The following is a 12,898-nucleotide window of genomic DNA, read 5'->3' as shown; positions in this document are numbered from 1 at the left end:
CACCATTGTGTATAATAGATCTCTTAAACACATTCTTCCTAACTGAAAATTTGTATCCTTTGACCAGCATCTCCCCAATTCCAGGGAGCACCCCCTTCCCCAGCCACCCAGGCCCTGGTACCACCATTCTGTTCTTACTCCTGCAAGAGCAACTTTTTTAGACTTTGCATTGAGTGACTTCACACAGTATTTCTTTTTCTGTGTCTAGCATATTTTACTTGGCTTCATGTCCTCCAGGTTCATCCATGTTGTCACAAACGCAAGACATTTTTGAATAAGAATAAATTTGGAGGAAATGTGCTGCTAGATATCAAGATTTGTCATAAAGTTACAGTAATTAAGTCAGTATATTTGGTACAAGGATAGACGAATAGACAACTCTGGAACAGAATTAAATGTCCAGTCCCACATGAATGTGGATAGTTCATCTATGACAAGGTAGCACTGTGGAATGGTGAGGAGATGACAGTCTGCTGTGTGTACAGCTGGGTCAGCTTGAGAGTTTCCCAGGGGAAGGCTCTCAATCCTTCCCTCACAACATGCACAGAACCTCAAGTTCAGAAGAGGGAAACTTAAAAAGTAAAATAAAGCACGTTCTAGAAGATGGCATAGAAGACAAGGGGAGTATCTTGAGAGCTTGCAGTAAGCAAGGATTTCTTGAATACGACACCAAAATCTCTAGCCAATCATAAAGGAGAAGTATTCACTTCTATTCGTAGGAAACACCATGAAGAGAATGAAATGGCAAGAAATATTTCCAACATAGACTCTCGTATGTACTGTGTCCAGAGTATGCAAAGACTCACAAACAATAAGACCAGGAAAAGCTGCCCATCTAAAACATGGCAAGAGATGTGAACAGGCACATAGTTCACAGAAGAGGATCTCCAGAGGCCTGTAAACCCAGGGAAGGCTGGTCCTCATTAGTCATTATGGAAATTCAAATAGCAACCATAGTAAGATGCTCCTGCACTCCAGCCAGAGAGCTGAAATGGAAAAGACTCAATACCAAATGTCGGCAGGAGCGTGGAGCAGTTGGTGTTCTGGCGAACTGCTGGTGGAAATGTCAGCAGTAAAACCACTTGGGAGAACAGTTTGTCAGTGTCTTGTAAAGCTGAACAGACTCTGGAACCCGGCAGTTCCACTTCTTGGTATTTTCTCAGCAGAAATGGGAACACACATGCTCCCAAAAAATCATGCAGGAACGTGGGTGGTAACATCACGCATAGTAGCAAAGCACCAAACAACCCAGACGTCCATTAGCAGTTAGGTAAATTATGGTCTCCTCATACAGAGTGTTCATGCAACATTCAAAATCTGACAAACCAACCTTTGAAGTTGGTGTGGTGGTTAGCCCTGGGGAGGAGGCTGGGGAGTGGGCACTGGGCTCTCTTTTTTTTTAATTTTTTTAATGAACTTTATTTTTATATGTGGTGCTGAGGATCGAACCCAGTGCCTCGCGTATGCTAGGCAAGTGCTCTACCACTGAGCCACAACCCCAGCCCTAATGCGCGGCGTACTGGGCTCTCTTGGTCTGGGTAGGAGATTCCAGGATGTGTGAACACTCGTTCCTGGAGCCATTTGCTTAGGTGTATGCTTTCCTGTGTACTTAGTAGACTTCAGTTCCAAAGTTTATCTAAAAACAGGTGATACACATGGGACACAGACCAGAGTCTGACACAGTCCACGTCCAGCAGTATCAAGTAGATCATTTGGACAAGCCTTCCCCGATCTCCCAATCTGAAATAAGTCCCATGTTCTTCCCTGGACACTCGCTGTTCTCTTCATCGTGTTCTCCTCCGCAGCACTCATTTCAGCTTGTCTTGTCCTTTCTTTGTGTGTCTCCATCCCAATCTGTGCACTCTGTTGGAACCTGTCGAGCTTGTGAGCCCCAGTCAGAGGTTCCCGCCCCTTAAACATCCTCTCTCCATGGTCATTTCCGTATTTGGTCATAGTAAGGTCCTCACATTGTTTCCTGCTATGCGTCCATTTTTCTCCTTTAGGTCTTAGTCATAGAATGAAAAAAAGTAAGCACTAGAAGAGTTGAGGTCATTTTGTAGTCAGTGACTTGAAGTGGCATCCTTCTGTAGAATCGTTTCACTCCCCTGGAAACCACCAGTTTGAGTCTCACCCCTCCTCCTCTGCTTGTGAATATTAGCAACAGGATCACAGAGTATTTGAGGGGGATTTGATCCCACTCCTGTCTATTCTGGAGGCCTGTGTAAATAGCACATTAAATAATAAAATAAGAAATTATTTTGCCTTCATCAGCCTGAGGGGTCATGGGCAATCACCAGTGTTGAAGAAGGAACAAAGAAAGTGACATCTCTCCATAAAAACAGCCTTATCTTGGGCTAGGATTGTAGCTTAGTGGTAGAGCACTTGCCTCCCATGCATGAGGCCCTGGGTTCGATCCTCAGTACCACCTATAAATAAATAGATAGATAGATAGACAAATAAAAGATATTGTGACCATCTATAACAAAAAAAAAAATTTTTTTTTTAAACCAGCCTTTCTCTAGATAGCTATATTCTCCAAAATTTGCCTAGGAACCTAATAGTTTCATCTGTCCCAAAGGGGAATCAAAGCTCATTATATTGCAGTTTCAGTAGCTCACTCTTAGCCAGAGACAAGACCCTGCTGGGGTTGCAGGACAAGATTATAAATCCGTGCCCCAGCCACCCCGTGACTTCAGTGCTGGGCCACCTTCATTCTGACTTGGGCACCACAAACTGGAAACATGCCTGTCATTCTTTAAGAATGTCAGGGGATGTGTGCCAGTCATTCCTGAGCAACCAATTAATGGCAAGGGTGGCAGGGTTTTGCAGTCTGTAGGAGAAGGGTGAGAAGGGCCAGCAAATTCCCCTCTGTGTGTTAATTGTAAACACATGTTTCAGAGGTGTCAGAGTTGTGCTCCTTGGAAGCAAGAGCCATGCTTTTACAGTTGTTTCCTGGCTTCCAGAAAAGGTATGCAGTCTTGTCCTCATCTCGCACTGCTGCTGGGGGAAAAGCCTTAGGTCCAGAGAGGGAGGATTTGCTCAGCAAAATACAATCCCCTGTCTGGGTCACGCTGACTGCACAGGTGCCAGTGTGCCTCTAGGAACAAGTGCTCCTTGTAGAAGAGCCTCAAGAAGGAAGAGTTGGGTGCAGCTCAGTGGAGAGTGTGTGCCTAGCATGTAGGAGGCAGAGGGCACCTGTGTAGTGAAGGCACAAGCTCCGCTTATATCTTTCCAGCCCCTTTCTTCTCCAGTGCCCCACAGGTCAATCCTCATCAGCATCAGGAGGTCATAAATTGACTCCTGGCTGCTCTAGAGACTTCCCATGGGTTCACCCCCTAATAGCTTGCCTTGTCGAGATCTTACAAGCCCAAGGACAGCTTTTGAGTACAGAAGCCACCTGACAGCAGGCAAGCTGAGATGCATTCTGGGTGTCTCCTGAAGCTAGAAGACTTTACTGCTGCACAGTAAGGGAGAAATGCGCTGCATCTCCGTAGTGAGCCTCCACTTGTCTTCAGCATCTGGCACTTCCTCTGGAACACCAGGAGATTTAATGGGGCTTGCTCCTAACAGTGAGTTAGAGAAACAGCCTCTGGTTTTTATGAACTCCTGTGGGGGGGGAGGGACAAACCGCTACAGTTAAACTGTGCTTGAGAGTTGAATTCAACCTTGAATTGTGTGCTGCATCCTGATTTCAGAGGTGTGAAGAAAGTGGACATTTTAGAACAGGTTCAGGTTCTGCCTCTGGCTGCCTCTGATTTCATCCCATTATTAGTGGTGACACCAATGGTCTGTCAAAATTTTCTTTCTCTCTCTCTCTCTCTCTCTCTCTCTCTCTCTCTCTCTCTCTCTCTCTCTCTCTCGGTACCAGGGATTGAACCTAGACGCACTTAGCCACTGAGCCACATCCCCAGCTCTTTTTTATATTTTATTTAGAGACAGGGTCTCGCTGAGTTGCTTAGGGCCTCACTGAGTTGCTGAGACTGGCTTTGAACTTGCAATCCTCCTACCTCAGCCTTCCACCATTGCACCTGGCTCTCGAAATTCTTTCAGATAGTTCATTGCCTGGGAATCTAGGTTCTCCGATTATATTGTGTCACACTTCTCTTATGTCAGCTTTTTCCTCACTGAGAAGGTAGGCACATTTTTTTCCCTTTGATCCCAGGCGACCGTCCTACAGTGGACTCAACTCCTTAACACAGTGGAAGCCTCACTCATATCTGCTTATACAATTAAATGCGGAGAGTTGGAGGCTGCCAGGTCACAAGGTGCCAGCTCACTTCATTTTGGTTTCTCAGCTGCATCCGTACAATAGACTGAGTCAGAGCTCTTGGACATTCAGAAGCCAAGAAATGTGGATTTTTCCCAAACTCTGCTCTCTGTTTGAGTTAAGGTAGATGGAAATCAGCTTAGCACGGGTCAATGCAGCCTCCCCGCTTTTGTTCTTTTTCCCAACAGCTTCTTTGTAATAGTCCCTCCCAGAGCTCTTCATTTCACTCTGGACATAAGAAGCAGAAAGGGGGAGAAAACCCTCCAGGCATCACCAGAAAAGGAGCAGTGCTCATTGTTGTAGAATAAAAAGATAATGGCCAATTTGTCAAGAAGTGTTGACAAGAAAGATAAAGTTGGAAGTAATTAACTGGCTGACATGCTGGGAGCAATGCGCATGCCAGTAGCTCCTTAAATCAGCCGGAGCCTGGAAATGTGACAGGCCGTTCATCATTTTTACAGCACACCTCTGACAGGCCCTCAGTTGGCAACGCAGCCAGCACAGAGCTTGTGCTTCGACACTCTAGGACCATGCACCTCTCTGTACTCCATGCTGGGTCGTGCTAGGGCACTGAGGCCCTGTCCAGCCAGGAGAGCCTGGGGTGGGTGTGGAGGATGCCCATCTCTGGGCAGTGTATGTCCTCGGGGGTGGGGGGTGGACACCAATTCCCAGAGCCAACTCTGTAGACTTGTAGAGGACAGGTCACTCACTGAGCTGAGAGCTCATGAGCAGCACAGCTTCAACAGGTGCTTCTCTCAGCCAGCCCTGGATCAGCAGGTGACACAACCTCTCTGTCTTTAAAAGGAATTATAAAGAGTCTGAGAAAAGAGAAAAATGCATGTGTTATGTGAAAAGGCAGAATATAAAATTGCCCTGGTCACCACTGTGTAGAGAACACACATTAATTATTACAGAACACGTGCAGGTGGAGTTATTTCAAAATGGTGATTCTGTTGCAGTGAACTTCCCTTCCCACAATTTTTCTTAATTAAGAGAAAAAGGTACACTTCCTCCATCAACCCTGAAAAGACAGACTTTCTTGCCCCCTCTTCACATCTTGAATATTATTGTGTCTTTTTTATTCTTAAGAACTGACACCTTGTCACATGGAGATTTAGCCTGTCCTCTAATCACTGTGACCAGCAGAGGGCCAGGATGCAATAGGAGCCTGAGGCTTCAGTGGGGCTAAGACCTCAGGAACTTATTTGGAGTGTCCAGAGCCAGCCACCTCACTCACACCAAGAATTTTGTACCCTGGTCCCAGAGAGCTCAGGAGCACATGCCAGGTTTGAAACCCTGTAATGGGGCAGATTCTCTCTTAATACGGAGAAAGGACCAGAGACTCCACCAGACCTGGGTACTGTTTTCGTCACCTGCCTCTGGCTCTCAGGTGGGCCACTCTGACCTCCACTCTCCCCGCTGCTTCCTGTGTGCCGCAGTTCCAGTGTTCTCACCTCATCTTCTGCCTTCATTGCTGTCCTCTGCTTTAAAGTACTCTTCAGAAAGAGGCAGATCCACCCTGGAGTTCCTCAGACCATCTCCTTTTCTCAGAGGAGCTGCCTGATGAAGACATCAGGGCCCAGCCAACCCCAGATTGTCTTGTCTCTGTCAGGGCACCAGACTGTTCTGTTTTTAATCAGTCACTGGGCACAGAGCTAAGTCTCAGTGCTGGGAGAAGTGACACGGGCAGGGAGGGGGATCTGAAGCAGTTTCCACTCTGTAAAAGAAACAAGAAGAACTTTTTTATACGGTGGAATGAACCCAAAGTAACGTCCAGGGTGGTCTTGGAGCTGGTCAGGATGCCCCACTCAGTCCTGCCACAGTCCCCTGTTGACTGTCACCAACCAAGAGCCATGGGAATTCAGAGAATTCTTCCTTGACCAGGAACCAAACAAAATGCAGACAGTAGTCCAATCTAGAAATAGTCAGACAGGAGGAGGGAGGCCCCATCACATGGAAGCAGTCAGGTAATGTCCTCCTGAGGGCCTGGAGGGGGCCCAGGGGGCCACCGCGCTCCCAGATGTGCTGCAGCTGCTCCGTTGCCCGAGGACCTTCTGCCCTGCCCTGGCTTGGCATGGAGGCCCCTCACACTGTGCCTGGAGGTCACCAAGGTGCTGAGGCTAAGAGGTGAGGGGATCACCATCAGGGCCACACCAGGAAGGACAACCAAGCCAGTGCCTAGACTTCACCTCAGTCCAGGGCCATGGAGCAGCAACTGAGGAAGGAAACCCTTAGTGTTCTTTGGGGGCCAGGAATGGTGTCAGGCTGCTTTGCTCTGGGTTAGCGTTGAGATCTTGAGTCCTCCATTACCCTCCTGCTCCCTGTGAAGAACACTGAGGGACAGCTCGAGCAGAGGGTCACAGTCGAAGGTTATGCTCCCATCCCGCCTTCTCAGCCACCACTCGATGACCACCTGCCCAGGCTGCGAATGGTCCTCGCCTCTAAAGCACAAGCATGCCCCAGTGCTCTTCTCTCGGGGCCTCTGCATTTGCACATAGTAGGGAGGAAGGCATTGTGTGTGATCTGCTTGGTCTTTGTAGGCATCCAGGCAGCTGCTTATCCTTATTAGTTCACTCTTCTCAATGCTCGAGAGCACTTTCCTGGGTTTTCCAGCTCTTCAACTCAGCCTCCTTCAGTAAAAATTTGGCCTCAGAGTAGGGAATACACAAGAAGGAATATGCCTCTTCTGCTGCTGATCCCAGTTCACTCTGTTCTTTTTTCAGTCTAGCTTTCTAACACCAGGTTCATTTGTGGGCTCTGGGCTTTACTTTGGGGCAGGCTGTGTCTGTCTGCTCCATAGATTCATAGCTATGTAAGATCATGGGAAATTGTCCCCGGAAAATGGAGACTGCAGATAGACTGCACAGCCACGGAGAGAGCAGTGGGCATCAGAACTTCCCAGCTGAGAAGAGCTTGTGCCATAGTCTCTCTTGCCACTGCAGGTGGAGTGGACATGGGTGCTCTGGTCCACCCCTCACTTACGCATTGTGGGCACCCAGCTGCCCAAGCCTCAGAGCCTTGTTTGTTGTGGGGTCCTTTTTGTGAGACTGGCATCGATGGGGTCTGGTTTGTGCCATTAAACGTTCCTCATTGTTGAGCTGGGGCTTTGAATGATTTGCCTTTATAAGCTTCCAGCATTAACGTGGACAGACTGAGGGTCACACGGGAGTGTTTAAAACTCCCAGCTGCCCCATAAAACAGGAGCTCCTTGTTAAGGGAGCTGTGAGCAAAGGTGACTTCTTCACATGAGCTGACCACGCAGTCTCCCTTCAGCCTCATAAAACCACAACCGAGTTTAGGAGAGGAATATTTCAAATGACTCCCTGTGTTAACCTAATAAGCAGGAAACTAGGGACTTATAGTAGGAACTCCTGAGTTTCCACAGAGCCTTTATTCTACATTTTGCAACCCAGGCCTCTAAGCCTGGCAGCCTCCAACGAGCTGCTTCAAAAAAGCCTGCAGTGGTGGCATGCCAGCTGTCACATGGGAAGCATTAAGGTGTATTAGTAGCTTCTGAAAGGAAATAGAAATGGGTAGGAGCTTGGGGTCAGAGGGGGTGTTGCCACAGTGTCAGTGGGGGAGTTAATGTGAAGGCCCAGGAGGGCTCCCTTCTCCTGTACAGCAAGTTATAGAGAGAGTTGACTAATTTAAACATCCTCCCTGGCTTTTACCCACCTAGTTTACAGGTATTATGGGTGCCCATTGATGCCCAGAGTAGAAACCTAGGAGTGTCCTGTGCAGGTCAGTGTGCAACCCCAAGTATCATGGCATTGCTGAAAGCTTGGTTAGTAGCTCCCCATGGAGCCCCACCTGCTTCTCTCTCTCCTTCCAGCTAAGCCCTGCTGCAGGCCCCTGTCCCCTGCAATCACTGAAGATGACTCAGTCGGGCTTTCTCTTAAAGGAGTCAGAGCTACATGATGAAATGTCATCTTTGGTTTGCAGTGCTGTGCTGGTCTGTCGTGGAGGGGGCACTTCAAAGCCACAGCAGTGTTAAAGTCATGTTTGAATTTCTCCTTTGAGGACTCTAACCACTACTTCCTACTTCTGATTAATTGTTGTTAAGCTCTCTGCATGATTAGTGGCTGAGTAGATTAAGAACAGGCTTTTATTTGGTTTTGGTTTTGTGTTGTTTTATCCCCCAAATGAGTCAAGCTTTGGTAATGTTTATAATTGTTCTTGAAAGTAGAACATGTTCTAGAACACAAGATTGGAAGGCAGTTATTAGAACTCTTGGATTTTTATGTGTGTTTCTTAGAGTTTGCTCCTTCTGCTTGGGCAAACAGTACTTTATCTTCTACATCAGAACAGTTTTATTCTCCTTCCAGGAGTTTACCCCAATGAAGGCCACCCCAAGAGTCCACTGAAGAGCATATAGGAAATATATAATTACATATCATGTAAGCTCTATACAGGCTTTCTGTTTTCCTAATGCTTCCTAAAACTATATTTGGATTCAAGGAATTAAGTAATGACACACTTAACACCTAGTAGTGGTAATTATCCATACAGTTCACACCTCCCCCTGTGAGTGGACCTGAGTCTAGTACCAGACTGATTGAGCCAAGAGGCATCGGGACCTACTTTGCAGTAAACCCAGGATAGAGTTTAACCCTTTTGATTTGGTTTCATTCTTAATGTAGAAAGCTCCATAGAGCTAACTAAAGGAAACTGTGAAGCTTTGGTTTCACTTTTTGGAGATGAAAAATATTTCTGAATTCTGCAGCAGACTAGCTTATGAAGAACATTCTGGTTTGTTGCTTTGCTTAGGACTAGTACAGGAAGCACCAGTGTGTCCTCCCATTAGATTCCTCCATCAGATTACCTGTCTACTCCTACAAGCAAAAGAGAGGGACATGGCACAGACTTCCACCTCTGGTTGCAGATCCTACAGGCTGGAGCCTGGATGCCCAAATAACCTATTCAGAAGAGTTTGGAGCTAGTTTGGTGATCCCTAATGCTAGCTTAAGACTCAAACCTACCTGTGGACAAGCATTGAAATGTGTCTCTAACAACTTCATTCATTTCCATTCATTTCCCTGAAGATTGTGGAGGAGGTAGGATTTACCCTGCTTTATAGATAGTTCAAAACTTAGAAAAGGCGACTGGTTTGTAAGTGGCAGAATTAAACCTCCAGGAATCTATCTTATTCCAAACCAAAGCTGCTGCACCCCTTGTTTATTCTTATCAGTCATACAATCACTGCAGATATTGCAGGGCTATCCTGATTCCCTATGGGAAAATCACTGCCCTTCCAGGGCCTCTATCTCCCCATTAAGGGGGATAAGTAAGGCAGGGCTGATCTTACCTTTCTCTCCCCACAGACGCAGGGATACATGAGGCCAAAGGAGTGACAGGTTGGAAAGATTATTTGAAATGCACTTTGTAAACCTGGGCCATTTGATAGTTACTTTCACAAATGTTAACATCTTTAGCTCATCAGATTTCTGAGCAGTTCCTTCTCAGTTTTATTGGAAGAAATGTGATGGAATTGGATTTTTAAAATAATATTTATAACAGCAATCTCTTACCATATTACCACATCAAACCCAAATCCTGGCCTGTCCCCAGACCACTGAATATTAATCCTATTCAAGTAGACAGTTTGTACTCAAGGCAATAAACCAGATCCTTGCTTGTTAAATCAGTCCAGATTCCCAAGTTGATATGTCTCATTTTTGGTGAAATCATTATTCTATGGCTGTCCCCAGCCTGCTTCTTCACTCTCCCTGTTCCCCTTCTTCCACAGCTCAGGCTTGTGGTTGGTGCTGGGTTTAGTTGTACAAGTTCCTGTTAGAACAAGGGTCTAAGCCCCGAAGCTCTCCTGCTTTGGGGGCCCCATGTGGCCTCCCTGATTAACCAGCTCCAGACATCAGGCCTTCCAATGGCACTGCCCAGCTGTCCCCACATGGGTGCAGCTCCATGGGCCCCAAGGGCCTGCAGGTGACATCAGCCAAACAGAGTATCCTAGGGACAAGCACTTCTTCACCAGAGGCCAGCCTGAGGAACTCACTGGTCCCTTTAGAGGTACTACGAAGATACCAGGCACTGTCGGAGAGCAGTTGGTGCAGTGCCCAGCCCCGCCCCTGGGTTGGCATGGGTGGATGCTCAGCCTCTGTACCTAGAGTCTGACTTTTTCATTGATTTGGGTTCTTCCTATTTCTGAAGGCAACTGATGAGAAGTAAGAGTTAAAGGTTCAGCAGAATCTCATGTGGTTGTGCACTACAGTGGGGACAGTTTGGGATCCAGGATTTTAGATTTTTTTTTTTTTTTTAAGAGAGAGAATTTTTTAATTTTTTTTTTTTTTTTTTTAGTTTTCAGTGAACACAACATCTTAGTATGTGGTGCTGAGGATCAAACCTGGGCCGCACGCATGCCAGGCGAGTGCACTACCGCTTGAGCCACATCCCCAGCCCAGGATTTTAGATTTTTAAAAAATGGACATGCAGGGGGCTGGGGATGTGGCTCAAGCGGTAGCGCGCTCGCCTAGCATGCGTGCGGCCCGGGTTCGATCCCCAGCAGCACCACATACCAACAATGATGTTGTGTCTGCCGAGAATTAAGAAAAAATAAATAAATGTTAAAATTCTCTCTCTCTCTCTCTGTGCCCCCCTCTCTCTCACTCTCTCTTTAAAAAAAAAAAAAAAATGGACATGCAAAGAGCTAGGGTTGTGGCTCAGAGGTAGAGTACTTGCCTGGCATGCATAAGGCACTGGGTTCAATCCTCAGCACCACATAAAAACAAATAAAGATATTATGTCCACCTAAAACTAAAAAATAATTATTTTTTAAAAACATCGGATACGCAGGGTGAGGGTTGTAGCTCAGTGGTAGGGTGCATGCCTAGCATGTAGAAGGCCCTGGGTTTCGTCCCCAGCACTGCTACAACAAAAAAGATGTGTGCTGCCTGCTTGACAGCCTCTGAGAGGAAATCTGGCTGTGCTAGGTGACAGGCTCAGAGCCCCACGTGTTAGCATTCACTTTACTGCTCCTCAAAATTAGGGAGAACAGGTCAAAAAACTTTTCTCATATGAAACCCTTCAAACCGAGCCTTCCAGATGGTGCTAGGTAATTGAGGCTTCCCTGCATCTGCCCTACTGTATCCCTGCGTTCAGGTGAGCCATCTGCCCCCCCAACAGCCCACGCCTCCTGCCTCAGACTCACCAAGTGTAACCCCCCTCTTCCTTTTGTTTCCTCAGCATTAATAATAAGCTACAGCAGCCCGAGGCAGCTGCCGGGGTGTTGGAATACGCCATGAAGCACTTTGGAGAGCTGGTGAGTGCCTCATTCCTTCTAGAAAAGCTAGAGGTAGAGAACTGGCAAGGGAGGCACTTGGCCAAGATGTTGAGAAAGTTACTTTCCGTTTTTTGTTCTTTCCCAATTTGTAACAGTATAACACTGACTTGCCTGTATCTTAAAGACAATGGCCTTAGGGATTACATTCAAACCGAACATAAATGGTGAGGGTAGAATCTAATAAAAAATTGCTGATATTTATCAAGCTTAGTGTGTTACTCACCTTTTGCCAAGTGCTGTATGTACCTCATCTAATTTAGTCCTCAATGATGCGATGCAGTAGCTACTGTTCTTATCCGTTTTCCAGAGGAAACCTTGATCCCAGTAGGCTAAGAACCTGACTGGGCCAGGCACAGTGACACATATCTATGATCCCAGCTATTTGGGAAGCTGATGCAGGAGGATTGCAAGTTGGAGGCTAGTCTCAGCAGTTTAGTGAGACCCTCAGCAACTTAGGAAGACCCTGTCTCAAAATAAAAAATAAAGGTCTGGAATGTTGCTCAGTAGTAAAGCATCCCTAGGTTCAATCCCCTGTACAAAAAAAAAAAAAAAAATGAATCTATCTGAGCTGACAACACAAACAGATGGCAGAACCAAGACTTGAACCCTGGCAGTCTGGACTCAAAGCCTGGCATTTAACCTGAGTTATTATGTCCCTGTGGCAGATGACATGTGTCTGGCCCACAGTGACCATTCTGTATACATTCTGGAAGAAAATATGGACAATTCTCCAGGCAAAATGCATTCTGTAATTTATGCCCAATGTTGAAGGATTTTTTTATTCCATTATTGCTTACATAGCTGCTTCTCTGTGCTGTCTTTGCCCTACCAATACTAAACTATTTTCATTACTCTTAAGGGTCTGGAGAGGGTCCTTTGATAATCCAAAAATATATAAAGCATAACTTAATGAACTTAGTATTGAATTCCTGGAAGGCTGAGATGCTCTGGGTCCACATATTGATGAGGAGTCCTTTATGAGTCATGTAGGTCATTTGTGATGGCTTGCCTTAATCAAGAGCCACAGATTAGAATTAAGAAAATGAGTACCTCATAGCATTTTGCTTCCTAGAAGGACTAGTAACTGGACTAAGACTTTTAAGGCGATCTTTTTCATCTCCAGCATTTACTATCTGTAACTGGACTAAGTTAGCATCTCTCCAGATGATGAAAAAATAGGAAGAACTGTCTGGTCCATCTTTGCCACAGTGCTTCTTTGCAGAGGGAAGAAGCAGGCCCAGGGGCGTTTATTGTCTCCACTAGACTACACTGTGCTCTGCCCTGACATCCTTAGAGCTTGGATTCCAGTGAGTACTGATTGAAACAAGGGCTCTACA

At 46.3% G+C, this 12,898-nt stretch overlaps 1 protein-coding gene across 1 annotated transcript in view; it reads left to right on the top strand.

Annotated features, from left to right (window-relative positions):
* Mtor (mechanistic target of rapamycin kinase) overlaps positions 1 to 12,898 on the top strand; it is a 123,897-nt gene that overhangs the window by 62,378 nt on the left and 48,621 nt on the right. The window contains exon 29 of the mRNA XM_005317451.5: positions 11,465 to 11,540. Within this exon, the coding sequence (XP_005317508.1) occupies positions 11,465 to 11,540 (76 nt within the window). The remainder of the gene's footprint in view (positions 1 to 11,464; positions 11,541 to 12,898) is intronic.

This window comes from Ictidomys tridecemlineatus, chromosome 11 (assembly GCF_052094955.1).
Source record: "Ictidomys tridecemlineatus isolate mIctTri1 chromosome 11, mIctTri1.hap1, whole genome shotgun sequence".
Lineage (NCBI taxonomy): Eukaryota > Metazoa > Chordata > Mammalia > Rodentia > Sciuridae > Ictidomys > Ictidomys tridecemlineatus.
Note: the sequence above shows the minus strand (reverse complement) of the source record. Positions and strands in the feature narration are given on the sequence as shown.